The following is a 15,429-nucleotide window of genomic DNA, read 5'->3' as shown; positions in this document are numbered from 1 at the left end:
TATATACAAGCTTGATTCTGAGCATATGCAAACGCAACTCATCCAATTTATCCTCCAACCGGTTGTTAATCTTCAAAAACGTAAAACTCACTATAATTTTTATAATTGTACAGTTAGGTTAAAATTTTTTCTTACTTCTTGTATGTGCACATAAGAAAAAAGAACATATGCACTTTGCCTGATTTTTATTATGACCTATATGCACAAATATAGTTGCTATAAGGTTGCTCATCCATTATTTAAAATAACTCAGCAGTTTCACAGTCACAGAATTGATACGTTTGACTCTTGCTGAAGAAACAAATTTTATTTACTCTTAAAAAATAGTCCAAATAAATTGAACATTTAAAAGATTTTTTTGATGTCTCCTAGGTATCTACAGAGATCAGTATACTGGACTGAGGGCATCATAAAGCCTCTGTGCAGCCAGTTCCACCATTTCACGAAGGGATTCATCATCTTCGCTTCCTGGCTCACACTCCACTGTCTGGGAACAAAAGAAGTAGTATGTTAGAACAACTAGCAATTCATATTCCTGTTCAGCATGTGAAGGATGCTCATAAGGGGAAAGGAAAAAGTGGTCATTCAAATTGAAAAGATATCAAGAGTGGCACTGCATGTTTTTAAAATGGTCTGCCAACACGTAGAAGAGTTCAGAGAATTGTTCAAGTCCTGCTGAGGAACAAGAAGCTTAATCTCAATTTTTATGTTTGATTAATAACTTGTTTCAAAACTGCTACGTAAAATGCATTAAATTCTGTAGATTACATTTAATTCAAAATCAAATAAAACCACACAAGGTTCAGACCTTGGAGATTTCATTTTATCTGTGAATCCACCTGCATTGTATTGGATTAATACTGTAAACCACATGCATTCACCATGGTACAGGCACCTGTACTTGGGGAGTTTCCACACTGATGTTCCCACACCGATAAGATAACATTTACATAAAACTAAAACCCCGCAGAGATTCATTTTTCACTAAAACAAGTCTTCCTAGAGAAAGATGCCCACTGCAATCCCCTGACTGCTCTATCTCAAAAACAAAGGGCAGCATTTGCAGACTAATACTATTCTTGATCGTACTCTAAGACTGTACCTTCTCTAAGTCAGCATTACCTTGTTACCCTTCTGAATAAGTAACTCCTTTCAACCATAAAGGTTCTTTTTCCAGGGGGAGGGGGGAAGGAGGAGAAGGTATTTGGAACAGCAAACATGCATTTCATCTTATCTAACAATGCTGTTAAAAGCATGTTAACTGCAAGAGCACTGTGTAATAAAGAGTTAGTTAGAAAAACTAAATACCTATGTGCCACCATATAGTCAGACATATACTAAACAGTTTTTTTATTTTAAAGCTATTAAAGTTTTACAAGAAGAAACATATGCACATAAAGAAGCACAGATCTTTCTTGGAAAACTGTGTTCACAATGGCACAAGCTTGCCACTGCCAACATAGTATGAGAAGTAAGTATACAAAGATACACGCTGTTGCAGTTGAGTTGCCGTGAGGGTTTCTGTCAGTACACAAGTCTTTTAACACTAATGACATATATCAATATAATGTCATAAGAAAATGAAACCTAACTTCTTGATTAAGCAGTATGCATTTTTTTTCCAGTCTTGTTACTTTTTTCTCTCTATTACAAGAGCTCTTTCCATCAGTCCCGTATTTTTCCGTACTATGTATACATTGCAATATAGCATATAGTTATTAAAAAAGATGACACAGCAAGCATTGTGTGTTAACCACAAGACTGTAACTCACTATCCCCTTAAGATAATTAAAATTCACTTGTTTTGTTTCAATTGGTAACAAATTCTGGGCAGGGATCAACCTTTTCTTCTGGGTTTGTAGAACACTTCAAACATTTGCTGTGGTCCCTAAGGACAGCATCTGAGAGCTACTCCAGTGCAATATATTACTACTATGGATAATGCTAATACATTATATATGTTATTAATAATGACAGAAGGTCAACACATGAAAATGCTTAAGGACACAAAGGACGTGGTTTCAACCATTCTTTACAGTTCCACATTGTTCAAATAACTAGGTGTGACGGGTTCTTAAAGCAGCCTTTTGACATGCATGACATCCAATTTTGAACCTAGCTAGTAAAGTAAAAAAAGTATTTCTTTTTATATTTCAGGCTTCCAATTTAGCTACAAAAGGATCTAGATGACCAGAAAAAATTTATTAGCATCGTTCCTACTTTGTCATTGTTCAATTATTCAGACCAGAGCCTATGTTTTAAGAGCATTTAAAAAAGATCTGTGGGTTAAATCAGTTTCTCCTCTACAATCTTTATTTGTTTTTATACAAGTAGAAAGCTGCTGAAAAATACTGGGTTTTCTTCAAATTTACTGCATTTGTTACATAAACATTGCTAGCATTGTTTTAATGAAGAAAACTCTCTAGGAAATGCTTCTGCAACAAACTCAGTAACTCAGCTTGCAGGCTGGATCAGTGTCTCTCTCAGAAAGGCTGGGCACTGATTGACTGATGAGAATGTCAATGACATTAATGGAAGGTGAATAGGCTTAAGCTGTTTTGCTACCAAATACAAAAACATTTCCTTAGCAAGTGGGTACGTGATATTCTAGGCAGCACTGTATACTAGACAGGAGACTCGCCTCTGCTAAACATAGCACACACAAAAGCCAGTGCTTTCCTGTACATACCCGAGTGTCCAGTGAAAAGTTTGCAGTCTTTCCATCAACCGTGACGCACAGGACAGAGCCATCTTTTGAACTCACACAGTCTTCTCCAAACATATCCCTAAAACAAAGACCTATGCGTGTAAGACATGGTCAAATAGCAAACTTAGGTTTTTCTTTCTATTAACCCTAGGGTTGCAAAGGCATTTTGTCAGCAGAGCATCTCCTTTCAGCAACTATTATTTAACCCAGTCAGATATAACTAACAAATACCAATTAAGAGTGGGTGTCACATGCCAGTAAGTATTTTACTGAAATAAATCTTATCATAAATAAAGGGAAGGATTCCTTTGATTTCAAAAGAGGCAAGACTTCTACATAAATAACAGAATATACCTCAGAGTAAGTTTTAAAGGAGACATGATCCGAAAAGGTATTTTCATAACCATTCATAGCATAGTTTTGTGAGACAACTTAAAAATCTGCTTCTGGAAGAAATAACTGGGCCCTGTATTCAAAATATCAATGATGCTGAGAACTTTTTAGAGTACCTCTTTCTTTACTTACTTCCTGGCCTTCACAGAAATTACACTGAAGTAAATTTGCATAAAGTATTTTTAAACAACTGTATCTTTAAACTCTATTATGCTAAAATTATTGTATTTACATTATGAACAGTGATCATTTTCCTTTAGAAAAATATATGTCAACTTACTGAAGCATGATCTCCATTCTCTTCCTATAAACATCCATATCTACTTTTTTGGAAATTTTATGTACTGCAGCTGAAAAGAAAAAGTCATTTTACTTTCACAGACATTTGCTGGGAGGGAAAACTGACTGATTGATACATCCTGGTTCCTAACTGACACTCATGAAAAACAATCTAAAAGCTACATAAAAATGTAGAAATGTAGAAAATGTATTAAAAAAAAAAGATGGAAGAATCAAGGAAGAAATACATTTTAAATATATGTTCCCTGTACTTATCTCATTTTTAAAACAGAAAACTTTGCAAGTCTAATTCTCACTTTTTAATTCTCCTTTTTATTGTTAACGCTTATTACTTCTCACATTTCCTTTAGTTAAAAGTGAAAATAATCTACTTTCAACACTTGTTTATAATCCCTCCATTTTCTTTTACCGTAGGAAAATACCACATCATGGAGGCTAGGAGCATGCAGAGAATACATAAAGTAAAACTGGACACCAAACGTGAGTAGTAGTAATAGGCACAGACATTCCTGGAATATGTATCAGCATAGAGAATTTGAAATAAAAACAGTATCACTATTTTTAGACTTGGTTTCAAAATCAAGAGGTAGTTTAAAATAAGTAAGTTTCTTTTGAACATAATTATTGAAGTATGTGACCATTAAAGGAGTCAGAAGTCTATAGGAAGAGATGTGAAAATCACTACCTTGTTCACCGATAGATAAAACAGATAAAGCTTTTGAAAAACTAGTTTTCAATACTTCTAAATCAGCTGAAGAATTCAGAGAACTGAACACAATCGTAGTCAGAATTTCTAAGAAATTCTTTGAAGAATTTCATAATTGCAAGAGACAGAGCAAGTGTATCTTAAAAATTTACCATCCCTTAGATAAGATGTAGTAACTGAATGTACTAAGCAAAATAACTTTATACTGGAAATAAGGTAAGAGCAGGCACGTGGTGAGCTGAGCAACAATAACTTAAGATATTTTAATTCAATCACTTGTGATCCTGTGAACATACTCTAAAATACGAGAACAATTTGGAATGTATTTTTACCCCAATAAGGACAAAAAAATCCTGCAAGAAGCCACACCCGAGATTAGCTGACAGAATCACCACCATGAAACAACACGAGAAATAAGGCTAAAAGGCACATAAAAATACAAAGAGGAATTAATTGGGGGGCGCTAGATACTGTCACTAACAAATCAAAGAAAGAAAGTGTGGACCACCAAAATTCAGGCCAAGTCAGATATTACAATAAGAAATTTAAAGAAAGATGGGGCAGGGGAGGAAGAAGTCAAAGTACCATTCAAAAATAAAATTTCTATTTTTGGTTCGTTTCAGTAGAGCAGAACATGAGGACTTGGCTAGAAGGGCTGATTATATACTGAAAATGATCACAACCAAGATAAGAAAAGCACACTCTGAATTTGCTTAGATCAAGGTGACTGGTGAACCTTTATCCCCAAATAAAGTAAGAACCGCTATGTGAATTTATAAACTCAGGAGAAAAGATTTTTAACAAATTTGTTGAGTCAGGTATGGGACTAAGCACCTAAGCAACACTGATTGTTATTTTATATAGAATCATTAAAACATATAATAAAAAGACAAGAGGACTAACCCAGGGAAAATAAACACCTATTTGTCCACATAACTCTAGTGCTTTCCATGCTGGTTTGGAAAGAAAAATCTACTAGAAGTGTTATGAATAAAACAACATGTGGAGTTCACAGAGACACATCAAGCCAGACCTCGTCACTATCAGTCTCTGGTAATTTAAAACTATCAGTTATTTTAAGGATACATTGTAGACCTCGACCCTCAGACCTCAGTAGAGGATCTGATACAGAATGACATGAGAAGATGTGGAACACCACAGAATTTTTAACATTGGAAGTGGTTAAAAGGAAGATGATCACTGAATGAGCCAACAGGGAAATCGGAGGCTGAAGGGGTGATATGTACAGGATATGGCACAGGATCCAAGACTGCTTTGAAGGCTTCCAGGTTCAACTGCACACCTCAGCTGTGTCCTGGGTTCATGTCAGAAGGATCTCCTTACCTCCTCCCCAGTACTCTAGTTCCCACACAAAGAAAAGATGGGCACTAATGACACCTGTGCCACAGGTCCTCTAGTTCAGGGTCACAGAACATACTTGCTGGGCATTACAGACACAGTCCACGAGTTTTTAAGGTTTGACCTTGGGATTAATTTAATAAGATCCCTACCCATACTGCCCTTTTGCTGAAAAAAACCATCAAAACCAACCACTAAATGGTAGTGCTTTTATGTAACATCCAAGGAATAGAATTTTGGGTTCTGCTTGCCTAACCACATCCAAACTGGAGATGAAAAATGCTCTAAGATAGATACCCAACTGTCACTTATTTCACTAGGTGAGAAAGGGTACACAAAGGCAGAATTTAATAAGATCTTTGTAAGTAAATTAACAATGTAAATTCCAAGTAACGATGCAGATAGTGGCAAAAAAAGTGATTTAAAACCCTAGAAAATAAAACAAAAATCTCCTTATTTTATTTTGATAAATGGATTATCATTAGATTATCTGTGTTACTGTGTTGCCAAGCTGCCAACATTTATCCTCGGGGGCCAACCCAATATTCAATACTTGCTCCAGATTCTTAGCACACTGACATGTTTAAAAGCAAAACAGTGGAATAATAAAAAATATAAACTATCATCACTAGTAATCCCAACAAAATTGCTGTGATTCTTGAACAGCAACGTCAAACCCAGTACCCAATGATGCTATCACTATCCAATAGTATTATTTGATTACAGGGTCTGCATAAGTGTAATATGAAGTTAGTCTGACTTTTTTTCAGCTTTGTCTACCTAACTCTTTCCGATGTACAGTCATAGGAACACCACTCATGAATGGTAATTACAACTTTCAAATGAGAAACTGAAATATTTAAATGAGATATCATAAATTGTTATATACAAAAATCTAAAGTGAGTAACATTTAACTTATTTTAAATAAGGTCACAATTGCCACAGTCAGCTACCAGTTGCCATATAAGAGAAAGTTTCAACAAATGAACATGTTATAAATAATGAAGACCAAGCTGTAATTCTGTTTTTATGTAGCAAATCTTACTCCCTAAAAAGTTTCACAAGGAGAAGTAGTACAATAGGGAGACTGCAATCTACTGCAAGGCATTATATCCCTCTAAGCTCGATATAAAAAAAATTAAGAAGAAATGCCTCAGTTAAATAAGCATACACAAAACTTACTACCTTTCTGTATTTTAGGATTTGATTGAACTTCCAGTATCACTGTTGTCACAGTGTCTGCATACATATCATTAGCAGGATTTGCCACCCACTGGAAGACAAAAAACATCTCATAATTAGAACCCATTATTTGGGCTGAGTGAATAATGCAACATAAAAACAATGTAACGTTCATTGCTTTCTTCTATTTGCTTTTCTCTGAATTCTAGCTTCAAATGACTGTCGTACATTTTACATTAAATTATGAACTACTTTTAACTTGGTATATTCCAGTAACTTCCCATGAAAAATTCAAGCTGTTGAACGTTTCTGAAAACATTTATGAAATAGTTATTAATTACCACAACTATTTGGGGGGTGTAGGAGGAAGGAGGGAATACCATTTGACATTATTTCCAATTACTATTTGCCAAATAAAAAATGCCAAATCTGCCATTATACTCTTGAGCCACAGCAGAAAAGAAACTAGCAGTGGCTAAAAGAAACAACATGTATCAAGACAGGACGATAGCTCAAGGGAACTTTGTTCCAGATTTCATTCTACTGGTCATACAACAGAAAACTACTTCAGTTCTGCATTTAATTCTATACTACTTAAATTACATTTAATTTTGCATGGTATCTCTATGATACTATTTTGCACAAACTGGAGAACAAAATACTTCTCTCTCCCTCACCAATGCCCACCTCAAGGACTACCATGCCTGGTTCCTGGATCACAGTAATGTTTTTGAAAACCTTTAGGGACGGTTTTTGTTGGATTTCTATTTCTTCCACATCACCTAAGAAGTGACAACAAATGGTTAGCAAGAATAAAATTATACTGAAAGCAAGAGTAACTTTATCTGCATAATAAGAAAACAGGTCATTTAAAAATAGGAAGCATTGTCTGTTATTATCACAACTGCTCAAAGCCGCTCACAAAATGGAAGCACATACTTTCTTCCCTTACCTGACACCGTTATTTTCTTTGTTCTGGATTGGTTGGGTTTTTTTAGTATGTAATATTGGCCATTTTACTTGTTTTGAATTCTCATATTTCACTGGCTTAGTACACTGACGTGAGTACACCAACGAAAAAGAAAACAAACAAGAAATTTCGTGCTCCATTTGCAGAATTAACCAGCTCCTTTTATACTCTTAAAGGATAACCCATTCCTTAGGTAAACATAAGAGCTTAAAACAAAAGCATTTGTGTGCCAGGTAGCACTCAGGTTATGAGACCTGAACATCAACTGAATACAGGTTTTCTCTTCCCTAGTGATATGAATTAAATTCTGACACCAAAAAAAGAAAAAAATAAAAATCCTGGGCTTTAAATCTGGGAAGGGATCCTGCAAAGTGTGTGTGCCCCTAACCTTTAAGAAAGCTACAGAGAGCCACCGAGGATCACACTAGTGGCAGATTTAAATGGTTTTGACTCAGAAAAAGCCAACAAAGTTAGATTCTTGCCTCTTGGAGTGGGACAGAAGAGGCTGTCTGTCACGAAGGAAGACAGAGCTTTTGTTTTCATTACTTGGATGGTATTACTCATTCTATTTTGGGGCTGGAGATAAAAGATCAATTAATAAATTTTACTTCAGAGTGGCTATAGCACTCACTTTAGGAGCTGACAGGAGATAAAAATTGGCGTAGGCTCTATATTGCTATATGCTCATGATTTTGTAATACAACTACAGTAGAATCTCCCAAAAAGGATGCGTCATACTCATGAACTGGATGTAGCAGAAGCTGCATAATCTAATGAAAGTTGTAAAATATGAAACAAACTGTGGCACTTCAGTTACTGGCAAAGAATTTCCCCTCAGAAGACTTCTGAAGACTGGAAGTTGTTTTAAAAGTTGACCGTTATGAATCATGACCATGTCTTTCCAAATACGCACCGGTAAGTTTTTGTAGCTGGTAACAAAGCAGATTAAAAGGGCCCGTATATGGAATGGCTTGTGTCTGTGTTACAGTGCTCATCGCCAAGTCTGTATAATCTGAAAGAATTTTAAAAAATATGTATTGAAAATTATCCCTTTGAATTTGCTTCCTAAAAAAAAAAAAGTTGCCACTATAGATAAATAATGGCATTGATACATTTAAGGCATAGGGTTGAAAAGGAGAATTTGTAAACAGGGTGGAACATCTATTATAAAATAAATAATATATTTGTGGTTAAGAAACCAGCAAGAGCTTGTTATTTTATCATCGCGTTAGAGGCAAACAATGAACTAGGACAGCAGAATTACTTTCCCCCAAGCTCTTCTGACCTTGTATTTAATTAGCCTTCTATTTTGAGAACAGATCAATGTCTTTAGTAATAAATAGGGTAGGAGCAATACACAAATATTTTCACTGTACTGTGGCTTTCTACACTAAAAACTAATGACATTTTAGAAACTAGCAGGATAATTGATCAAGGTGCTCTTCTGTTCTCACTGGCATCTTTTATCCATATTCATGCAGAGGAAGAAGTTTTAAGTAACAAGAAGCAAAATGGAATTTTGCTGCTTTTCTTTTACAGAAAGAATAGAAAAGATTTTAAACTTCAGTGGACAATGAATTGAATGCCTTCTCACTACGACAGTTCAGAACTTTAGGGAAAACTAAACCCATATAAAACCAAGATGTTCACTAATTGCTTATCAAACACAAAATTACAGAAAAAAAACCACCAGTATTGTATGTGTTTTAATGACAAAGGAACGATACAGTAAGTTTCAGTTACCTACTGAGCATATCGCTGTCTTTACTTACTGGAGAGGTCACATGGAGAAAGGATGTGATAGTTAAAATTTCTTTTAACTAGGATTCCAGAAATTCTCTGCCCTTGCTCTGGTTTCTTATCTGCTAAAGATCCCATCACCTGGAAAGAAAACACACACACAGTGCAACAAGGCAATCTGAAGTATTCATAGCTTAAAGGTAACTATGGAGATGAAATACAGTTTTTTCAGAAAAATCAAACATAGTATAAAATTAACTCTGAAAATAAAAGAAGGTCAGAGTTACCAACAAATATTCTAATATGTAACACAAGGAAAGGCTGGAAGACTGAAGAGCCAGGAAAAAAAACCCAAACAACCAAACCCCAAAAAAAACCCACAAACCAAACCCCAAATACAACACTAAATGCAATACATTCACATACTTTGAGTCCCTGGAAAACATACACAATCTGAAACCAAGTAAAGATAGAGGCTTTGAAGAAAATGTATAGTTTTTATCCCTGAGGAAAATACTGTTGTACAGATAAGAAAATATTGCTTTTATACCTTGGCAAGTTTTTCTCCTCTGAAGTTTAGTGTCACAGCTTCGGTATTCCTAGGATTATGAACTTCTATATGAACTTCATCATTATCCTCATATTCCCGTATCAATGCTGCTTTCAATCTGGCCATTTCATTCTGCTCACCGTGAACTAAGATCTACAAGAAAGAGTTTGCCTTTTAGCAGAACTTATTTGTCCAACCAGACATTGTTTAGTAAATAAATTCTCCAAGAAAAGTGCCATCTTGTACTTCATCTTTATAAAAATGTAATTTCATGAGGTCACAATATATGAAACATTAGCTCAATTATATTACATAGTTCTATGTGTGCCTTTGAATTCTATGCATTATTCAAAGGCCTAGACCTCACGACCCTGAGTATTAGTAGACAAATACATGTAAATAAGCAGAATGCATTACAGAGATTCCATTTAACTTTTCGTACACAAACATTGTTATATTATGAAAGGGAAGTATTAAGTTCAACAATAAAAGTTAGTTAGCTTTACATTTTTGTGTCTGCATGTAGATAAAGCTAATAAACATGCAGTTCAGAGAGGATGCTTCACAAGCTCACAATTTTCTTTGCCAAGTTAAATCCTCTTTACTTCTGCTATGATTTGTTTTCTTTCTTATCTGCGTTTGCACACTGATTGTTCTCCAGTCTCAGTAAGTTCCACATTCTAGTCCCTGTTTTCATATTCTAGTCCTTCACACCTCCTGCCCCTGTGATTTTCTCATGCTTTTCCCCGCAGGCACTGCCTTTGTCTTTTGCTGCCTGCTACACACCTTCAATCAATGTTTTCTTGTTTATTTTGGAGCAAATTCCAGTAAATTATTCCAATACCAGTGTCCCCAAGTTAAGGTTGTCCTATACCGTACCTTACTTGTGCAAAACACTGCTAAAACAGGCTATGGACCATACCACTTTCAAGAAAGTCAACCGTGGATATCTCACATGCAGACAGTCAAGAGCAAGTTCGTCTTTACTTTGCTAAGGTAACATGATGAAAAGTGGTTAAAATCTCCACCTTTTATTTATTATTCAAAGCACAGCGATGCTGGCTACCGCCAGACACCAGTACCTGCCTTGAGGACTCAAGGCTGTGACCTGGTTTGATGAATCCCACTCTGGAGAAATGTGCAGCATGTATACTAACCACATGTGGAGGCTTCAGGGCCCGGATAAATTCACTAGTCTGTTGATAATCTGTGTGAGCAGAGAAAGAAATGTAATCCACAGACATCTTCAGTGGGAGTTTTTGCCCTGACATAGTTGTGATCTCTTCAGGTTCAGACATGATGTGCTAGAAAAAAAGAGCACTTTAAATAAAAAATTGAAAGCCTCGTACAGATACCGTATAACTAATGCTTTATGTTTCAAAAATCAATGAAATAATATTGGTGGTCAAGTTAAATGTGATGAACTGAAAAAAAATCTCTCAAATTTTGCAAAACATACACTCACAAATTAAAAAAGCATGCACAACACACACCATTTCATCTTTTGCATCCTCAGCAGATCTGGAAGTTCATTCTTCTTCCCGATACACCTCTCTCAAATTTGCATTGAAATTATAACAAGTGTGTGACTTCTGTCTCTAGAGGCAAAACTGGATGCTCTGCTTCCCCTTAGCTGATGGAATTTGGAAGGAAGGATTTTGGGGGTTGGAACTAGATGATCTTTAAGGTCCCTTCCAACCCAAACCATTCTATGATTCTACTATTCTCTACAACCGGACAGTGGCACAACATGCGCAAGGCAGTCTCATCTCTGGTACATAAGTAGTGTTAAATTTAATATCGACTCCTCTAGAATTAGGGTTAGGGCTCCCCTCTCAAAAAGTTAAATAGTGGAGGGGTCTAAAGATGGAGAAAAGTATCAATCATTCTTTCTCATAAGACAACTGCTCCTTGAAAAGATTATTCTGTATAACATCACTGGAAATGGCCACATGCAAATTTTCTGTACTTTTCATAAGTATTAGCCAAAAGCAATTAGTTTTGACTACGTAGTTAGATGTACCTGACAACAATCTTCTCAGTAAATTGAAATAAAGACACTTGCTACTGGCCAATTCTCTTTAAACATAACATGAATACTACTTCATATTAAGAAGTTGTGGCGCATTAGCAACTCACCTTAGCAAGCGTTCCTTCAACACAGTACCCTGCTATAATTACTCCATTTCTCTTATCTGTGCACCAGCTCTCGAACAACTCTCTGGATAAGCCACTCTGCATCATACCTGGAGAAGCCATCACAACACTTGGGCCAATATCATCAAAATGATCCATACTCTAAATGGACAAACAGCAAGAATATCAGTTACCGTAACTCACTTTAATGAAGGACAGCCTCGCTGCACCCTTGAACAATGTATAAGTGGAGCCCTATGTTCACAGACTATACCCCATCCTCATAAAAAGTGCCCTTTGCAGGAAAGTTCCTCCTACTGATGCCCACAAGGAGCAAACTGTAAGCACGTGGATCTATAGCAGAAGAAACGTTGGGGCATAAGTTTCCCTCAACCAGCCCTCTAAACACTGAGATGGCAGGTAACTCAGATACAAACCTGTACCTAATCAATCCATTAGGATAGTAAACATGAAAACTATTCAGCAAATATGAACTCTTCCATCACCCTTCCTCTTTTGTAAGACAACCTTATCTCAAGCTTACCTTCAGATTACTAATATGCTTGAAAACAAATGGATTGTTGATGTTAATTTGCTTGCGGATTTTGTCATTCATGGCATTGACATACGTTTGATAAACTGCCATACATTTCTTTGCCAAAGAGGAGGCATAGTATATAGGGATATCATGGAGTTCAGGATGATTCTGCCAGTATTCATCTAAAAAAACAAAGCCAGTGAAAAAGAACAACAATAACAAAAAATCAACCAAAAAACTACACAACCGCACCCACAGCATTATCTCCAAAATGCATGCTTCTCAGAAATGTTAATACTTCTTGTAAAATAGATTTAGCAGTGGTTTTGTTTTTTCATTTTTATTACAGAAAATCACAGTCACAGTCTTCTTTTTTTTTCTTTCATCTGCTCTACTAAAGAAGAAAAAGCATCATCAACTAAAAATGTATACAAGTAGTACAAACAAACAGGCAAACAAACAAGAAAAAGATGAACTTCAGATATTTTTGTCAGGTCAAATTCCACTCAATCACCAACTTCAGCTACAAGGTATAAAGTATACATGCTATTACACAGCAATAAATCTACATTTACAACAACACAAATTTTACCACACCATTGCAATAAAGATAAAATGTCTCTGTCAAGTATTAATTATACATCTAACAGCTAGGAACATCTGCACATAGATATGTTGGTGGGAATTCACCATATCAAAGCTCTGTAACACCAATCCATGGCGTTCAAGACACAAAGGGATCACTCTGCTATCAAGCCTGGCTTCCTGTATATCACCAACAGTTTTTACAAGCTTAACTGAAACAAAACAAGGAAAAAAGCCTCCACTAACCCCAACTTATTTTATCACTGATGACAGTAGCCATGACCTTTACTAAATGCAGCTATACAAACATAACTAACTTTCCCACTTGGATACAGTTCTGCTAGTCTCAAACATATTTATATTGTGTAAGTGAGGAACAATCACCCAAAAATAGAGGTACACTCTTTTGGCTCTATTTGTACATTTAAAATGATATGGCTTTAACCTAACATTTTTGATTTACAGACAAAGCTTTTCAGCACGTGTCAGAGAGGCTCACTGCCATGACTATCTTAATAAGTTCAAAAGTAAGGTGGAAACAGCCAATAAAAGATAACCAATAGCAGGACTTCGAGTGACATTAAAAGACTGCCTCCATTGTCACACTTTTCTATACCATAACGTAGTATTTTACATTTTGCCATACACTTATGGAAAGAAGAAAGACAAACACAGAAGCCTGGGGCTCAATTCTGTAGGCATGTGAGATGCAATTGCATTTTCTACCTAATTAAGCATACAATGGCATGTCTAGCTTTACTAGATGTACTTTCAAGCTTATCTTTAGAAACACTTTAATATCTACGCACAGCAAGGAGAGGTCAACAAATTACAAACTAATGGCTACATGAGATTTAAAATGTTCAGTTTTTATCTCCTCTATAAAATAAAAAAAACTCTCAATCAATGATAAGTAGTAAATAATCCTACAACATCGAATACCATCTCATGCCTAGATCCAAATTTCTTATTAACTTTTGAATGTTCGCTCAACAGTAACACATTTTGAAAACAAACTGGTTTCTAATGTTGAGCTAAATTGAAACAGAAAGTGAGAAGAATTTCAAGTATTTTAGGTAACACAAGATTCAACACCCTTAAAAATAAGTACTTTAATTTTGGGATAGTTATCTTTTGATCATGCCAGCATTTGCATGAGCAAAAAGACTAGTGAAAAAAAAATAAATCACATAACATAGTATAAATTAAATGTGCTAAAAGGAAGCAAAGAAGCCTGGAAATAATTTATTTAAAAACTGTTTTATCTGAAGTACCTTGTAACAGCTACATATATATTTTATGTCAAGTGGCTTGTTATCATCATGTGTAATTCCCCCTTGCCCCCATTTTTGCTCTTCTTAACAAAGCCTAATTTGCTTTCCCATTATCATTAGGACTTCAGAAATGCTAGAAGTGTCTGCTATGGTCTTTTCAGCTTTTCCTATAAAGACTTCTTCATATAGGTTTGTGAATTAAAGGGCAAAGATAGTGAGACTTTGGAACAAAATACACTTTTAATTAGCAGTACAGTTTAAATACAACAGTTGCTGTGATTGCTTACTTTTTAATCTGTAATAACAAGCCCTATTTGCTGAAATCCCGGTTCAACAAGATTCAAAATTCAAGCACATATTACCATGCCATTACTCTTTCCTTCCTAGGTCTCCATCCTACGTCGCAAAGCAGAACTGCCTTGGTTGGTTTATTGGATTTTTTGCATTTGAACAAACATGCATTATATATTCTCAGGTAATTAACAAGCTGGAAAGTGGCTGAAGAGTTGTTTAAAAAATTATTATATCTGAAAGACTGTACATGAAAACATTCTCATTTAACTTTATATGCCTTTTATTAAGAGGAGTCAGGAAGGTACATACCTAAAATTAAAAGTAGTTCTTGAGCTCGACCCAGGGCAAACACAGGAATAAGACCTCTACCTCCTCTATTTACAATGTCATGAACGGTATTACAGAATCTTGCCTCTCGCTCTTCCCTTTTTTCATGAATATGAGTACCATAAGTGGATTCCTATGTGTAGAGAAATGGTATATTAAAAGTACTGACCCAGAGACTACTTCTTGATCTTCTCCTCTGAATCCAACAAGAAAATGCAGAAATTGGTGAGGAGGGAAGGGAGAGGGGTGAAGGGAAAAAAATCAAAACCACCCCCAAATTCCCATAACCACCTCCACCAAGACAAATAACCAAAATTTCGCCTCTCCCAAACTCCTCCCAGCAATTTGGAAAGACAGATCGGGGGGG

At 35.7% G+C, this 15,429-nt stretch overlaps 1 protein-coding gene across 1 annotated transcript in view; it reads right to left on the bottom strand.

The window, feature by feature from the left end:
- Positions 1-288: 288 nt before the first annotated feature.
- Positions 289-15,429, bottom strand: part of CPSF3 (cleavage and polyadenylation specific factor 3, 73kDa) — a 20,716-nt gene continuing 5,575 nt past the window's right edge. The window contains exons 6-17 of the mRNA XM_009700889.1: positions 15,045-15,195; positions 12,589-12,764; positions 12,048-12,206; positions 11,066-11,212; positions 9,909-10,061; positions 9,391-9,499; positions 8,532-8,630; positions 7,336-7,430; positions 6,652-6,739; positions 3,381-3,450; positions 2,690-2,786; positions 289-487 (exon numbers count right to left, since the gene is read on the bottom strand). Coding sequence (XP_009699191.1) covers positions 386-487; positions 2,690-2,786; positions 3,381-3,450; positions 6,652-6,739; positions 7,336-7,430; positions 8,532-8,630; positions 9,391-9,499; positions 9,909-10,061; positions 11,066-11,212; positions 12,048-12,206; positions 12,589-12,764; positions 15,045-15,195 — 1,446 coding nt within the window. The 3' untranslated portion in view covers positions 289-385. The remainder of the gene's footprint in view (positions 488-2,689; positions 2,787-3,380; positions 3,451-6,651; positions 6,740-7,335; positions 7,431-8,531; positions 8,631-9,390; positions 9,500-9,908; positions 10,062-11,065; positions 11,213-12,047; positions 12,207-12,588; positions 12,765-15,044; positions 15,196-15,429) is intronic.

The sequence above is a fragment of the Cariama cristata genome, unplaced genomic scaffold, assembly GCF_000690535.1.
Source record: "Cariama cristata isolate BGI_N322 unplaced genomic scaffold, ASM69053v1 scaffold24125, whole genome shotgun sequence".
Lineage (NCBI taxonomy): Eukaryota > Metazoa > Chordata > Aves > Cariamiformes > Cariamidae > Cariama > Cariama cristata.
The sequence above is the reverse complement of the archived record's forward strand: the minus strand, read 5'-3'. Positions and strand labels throughout refer to the sequence as shown.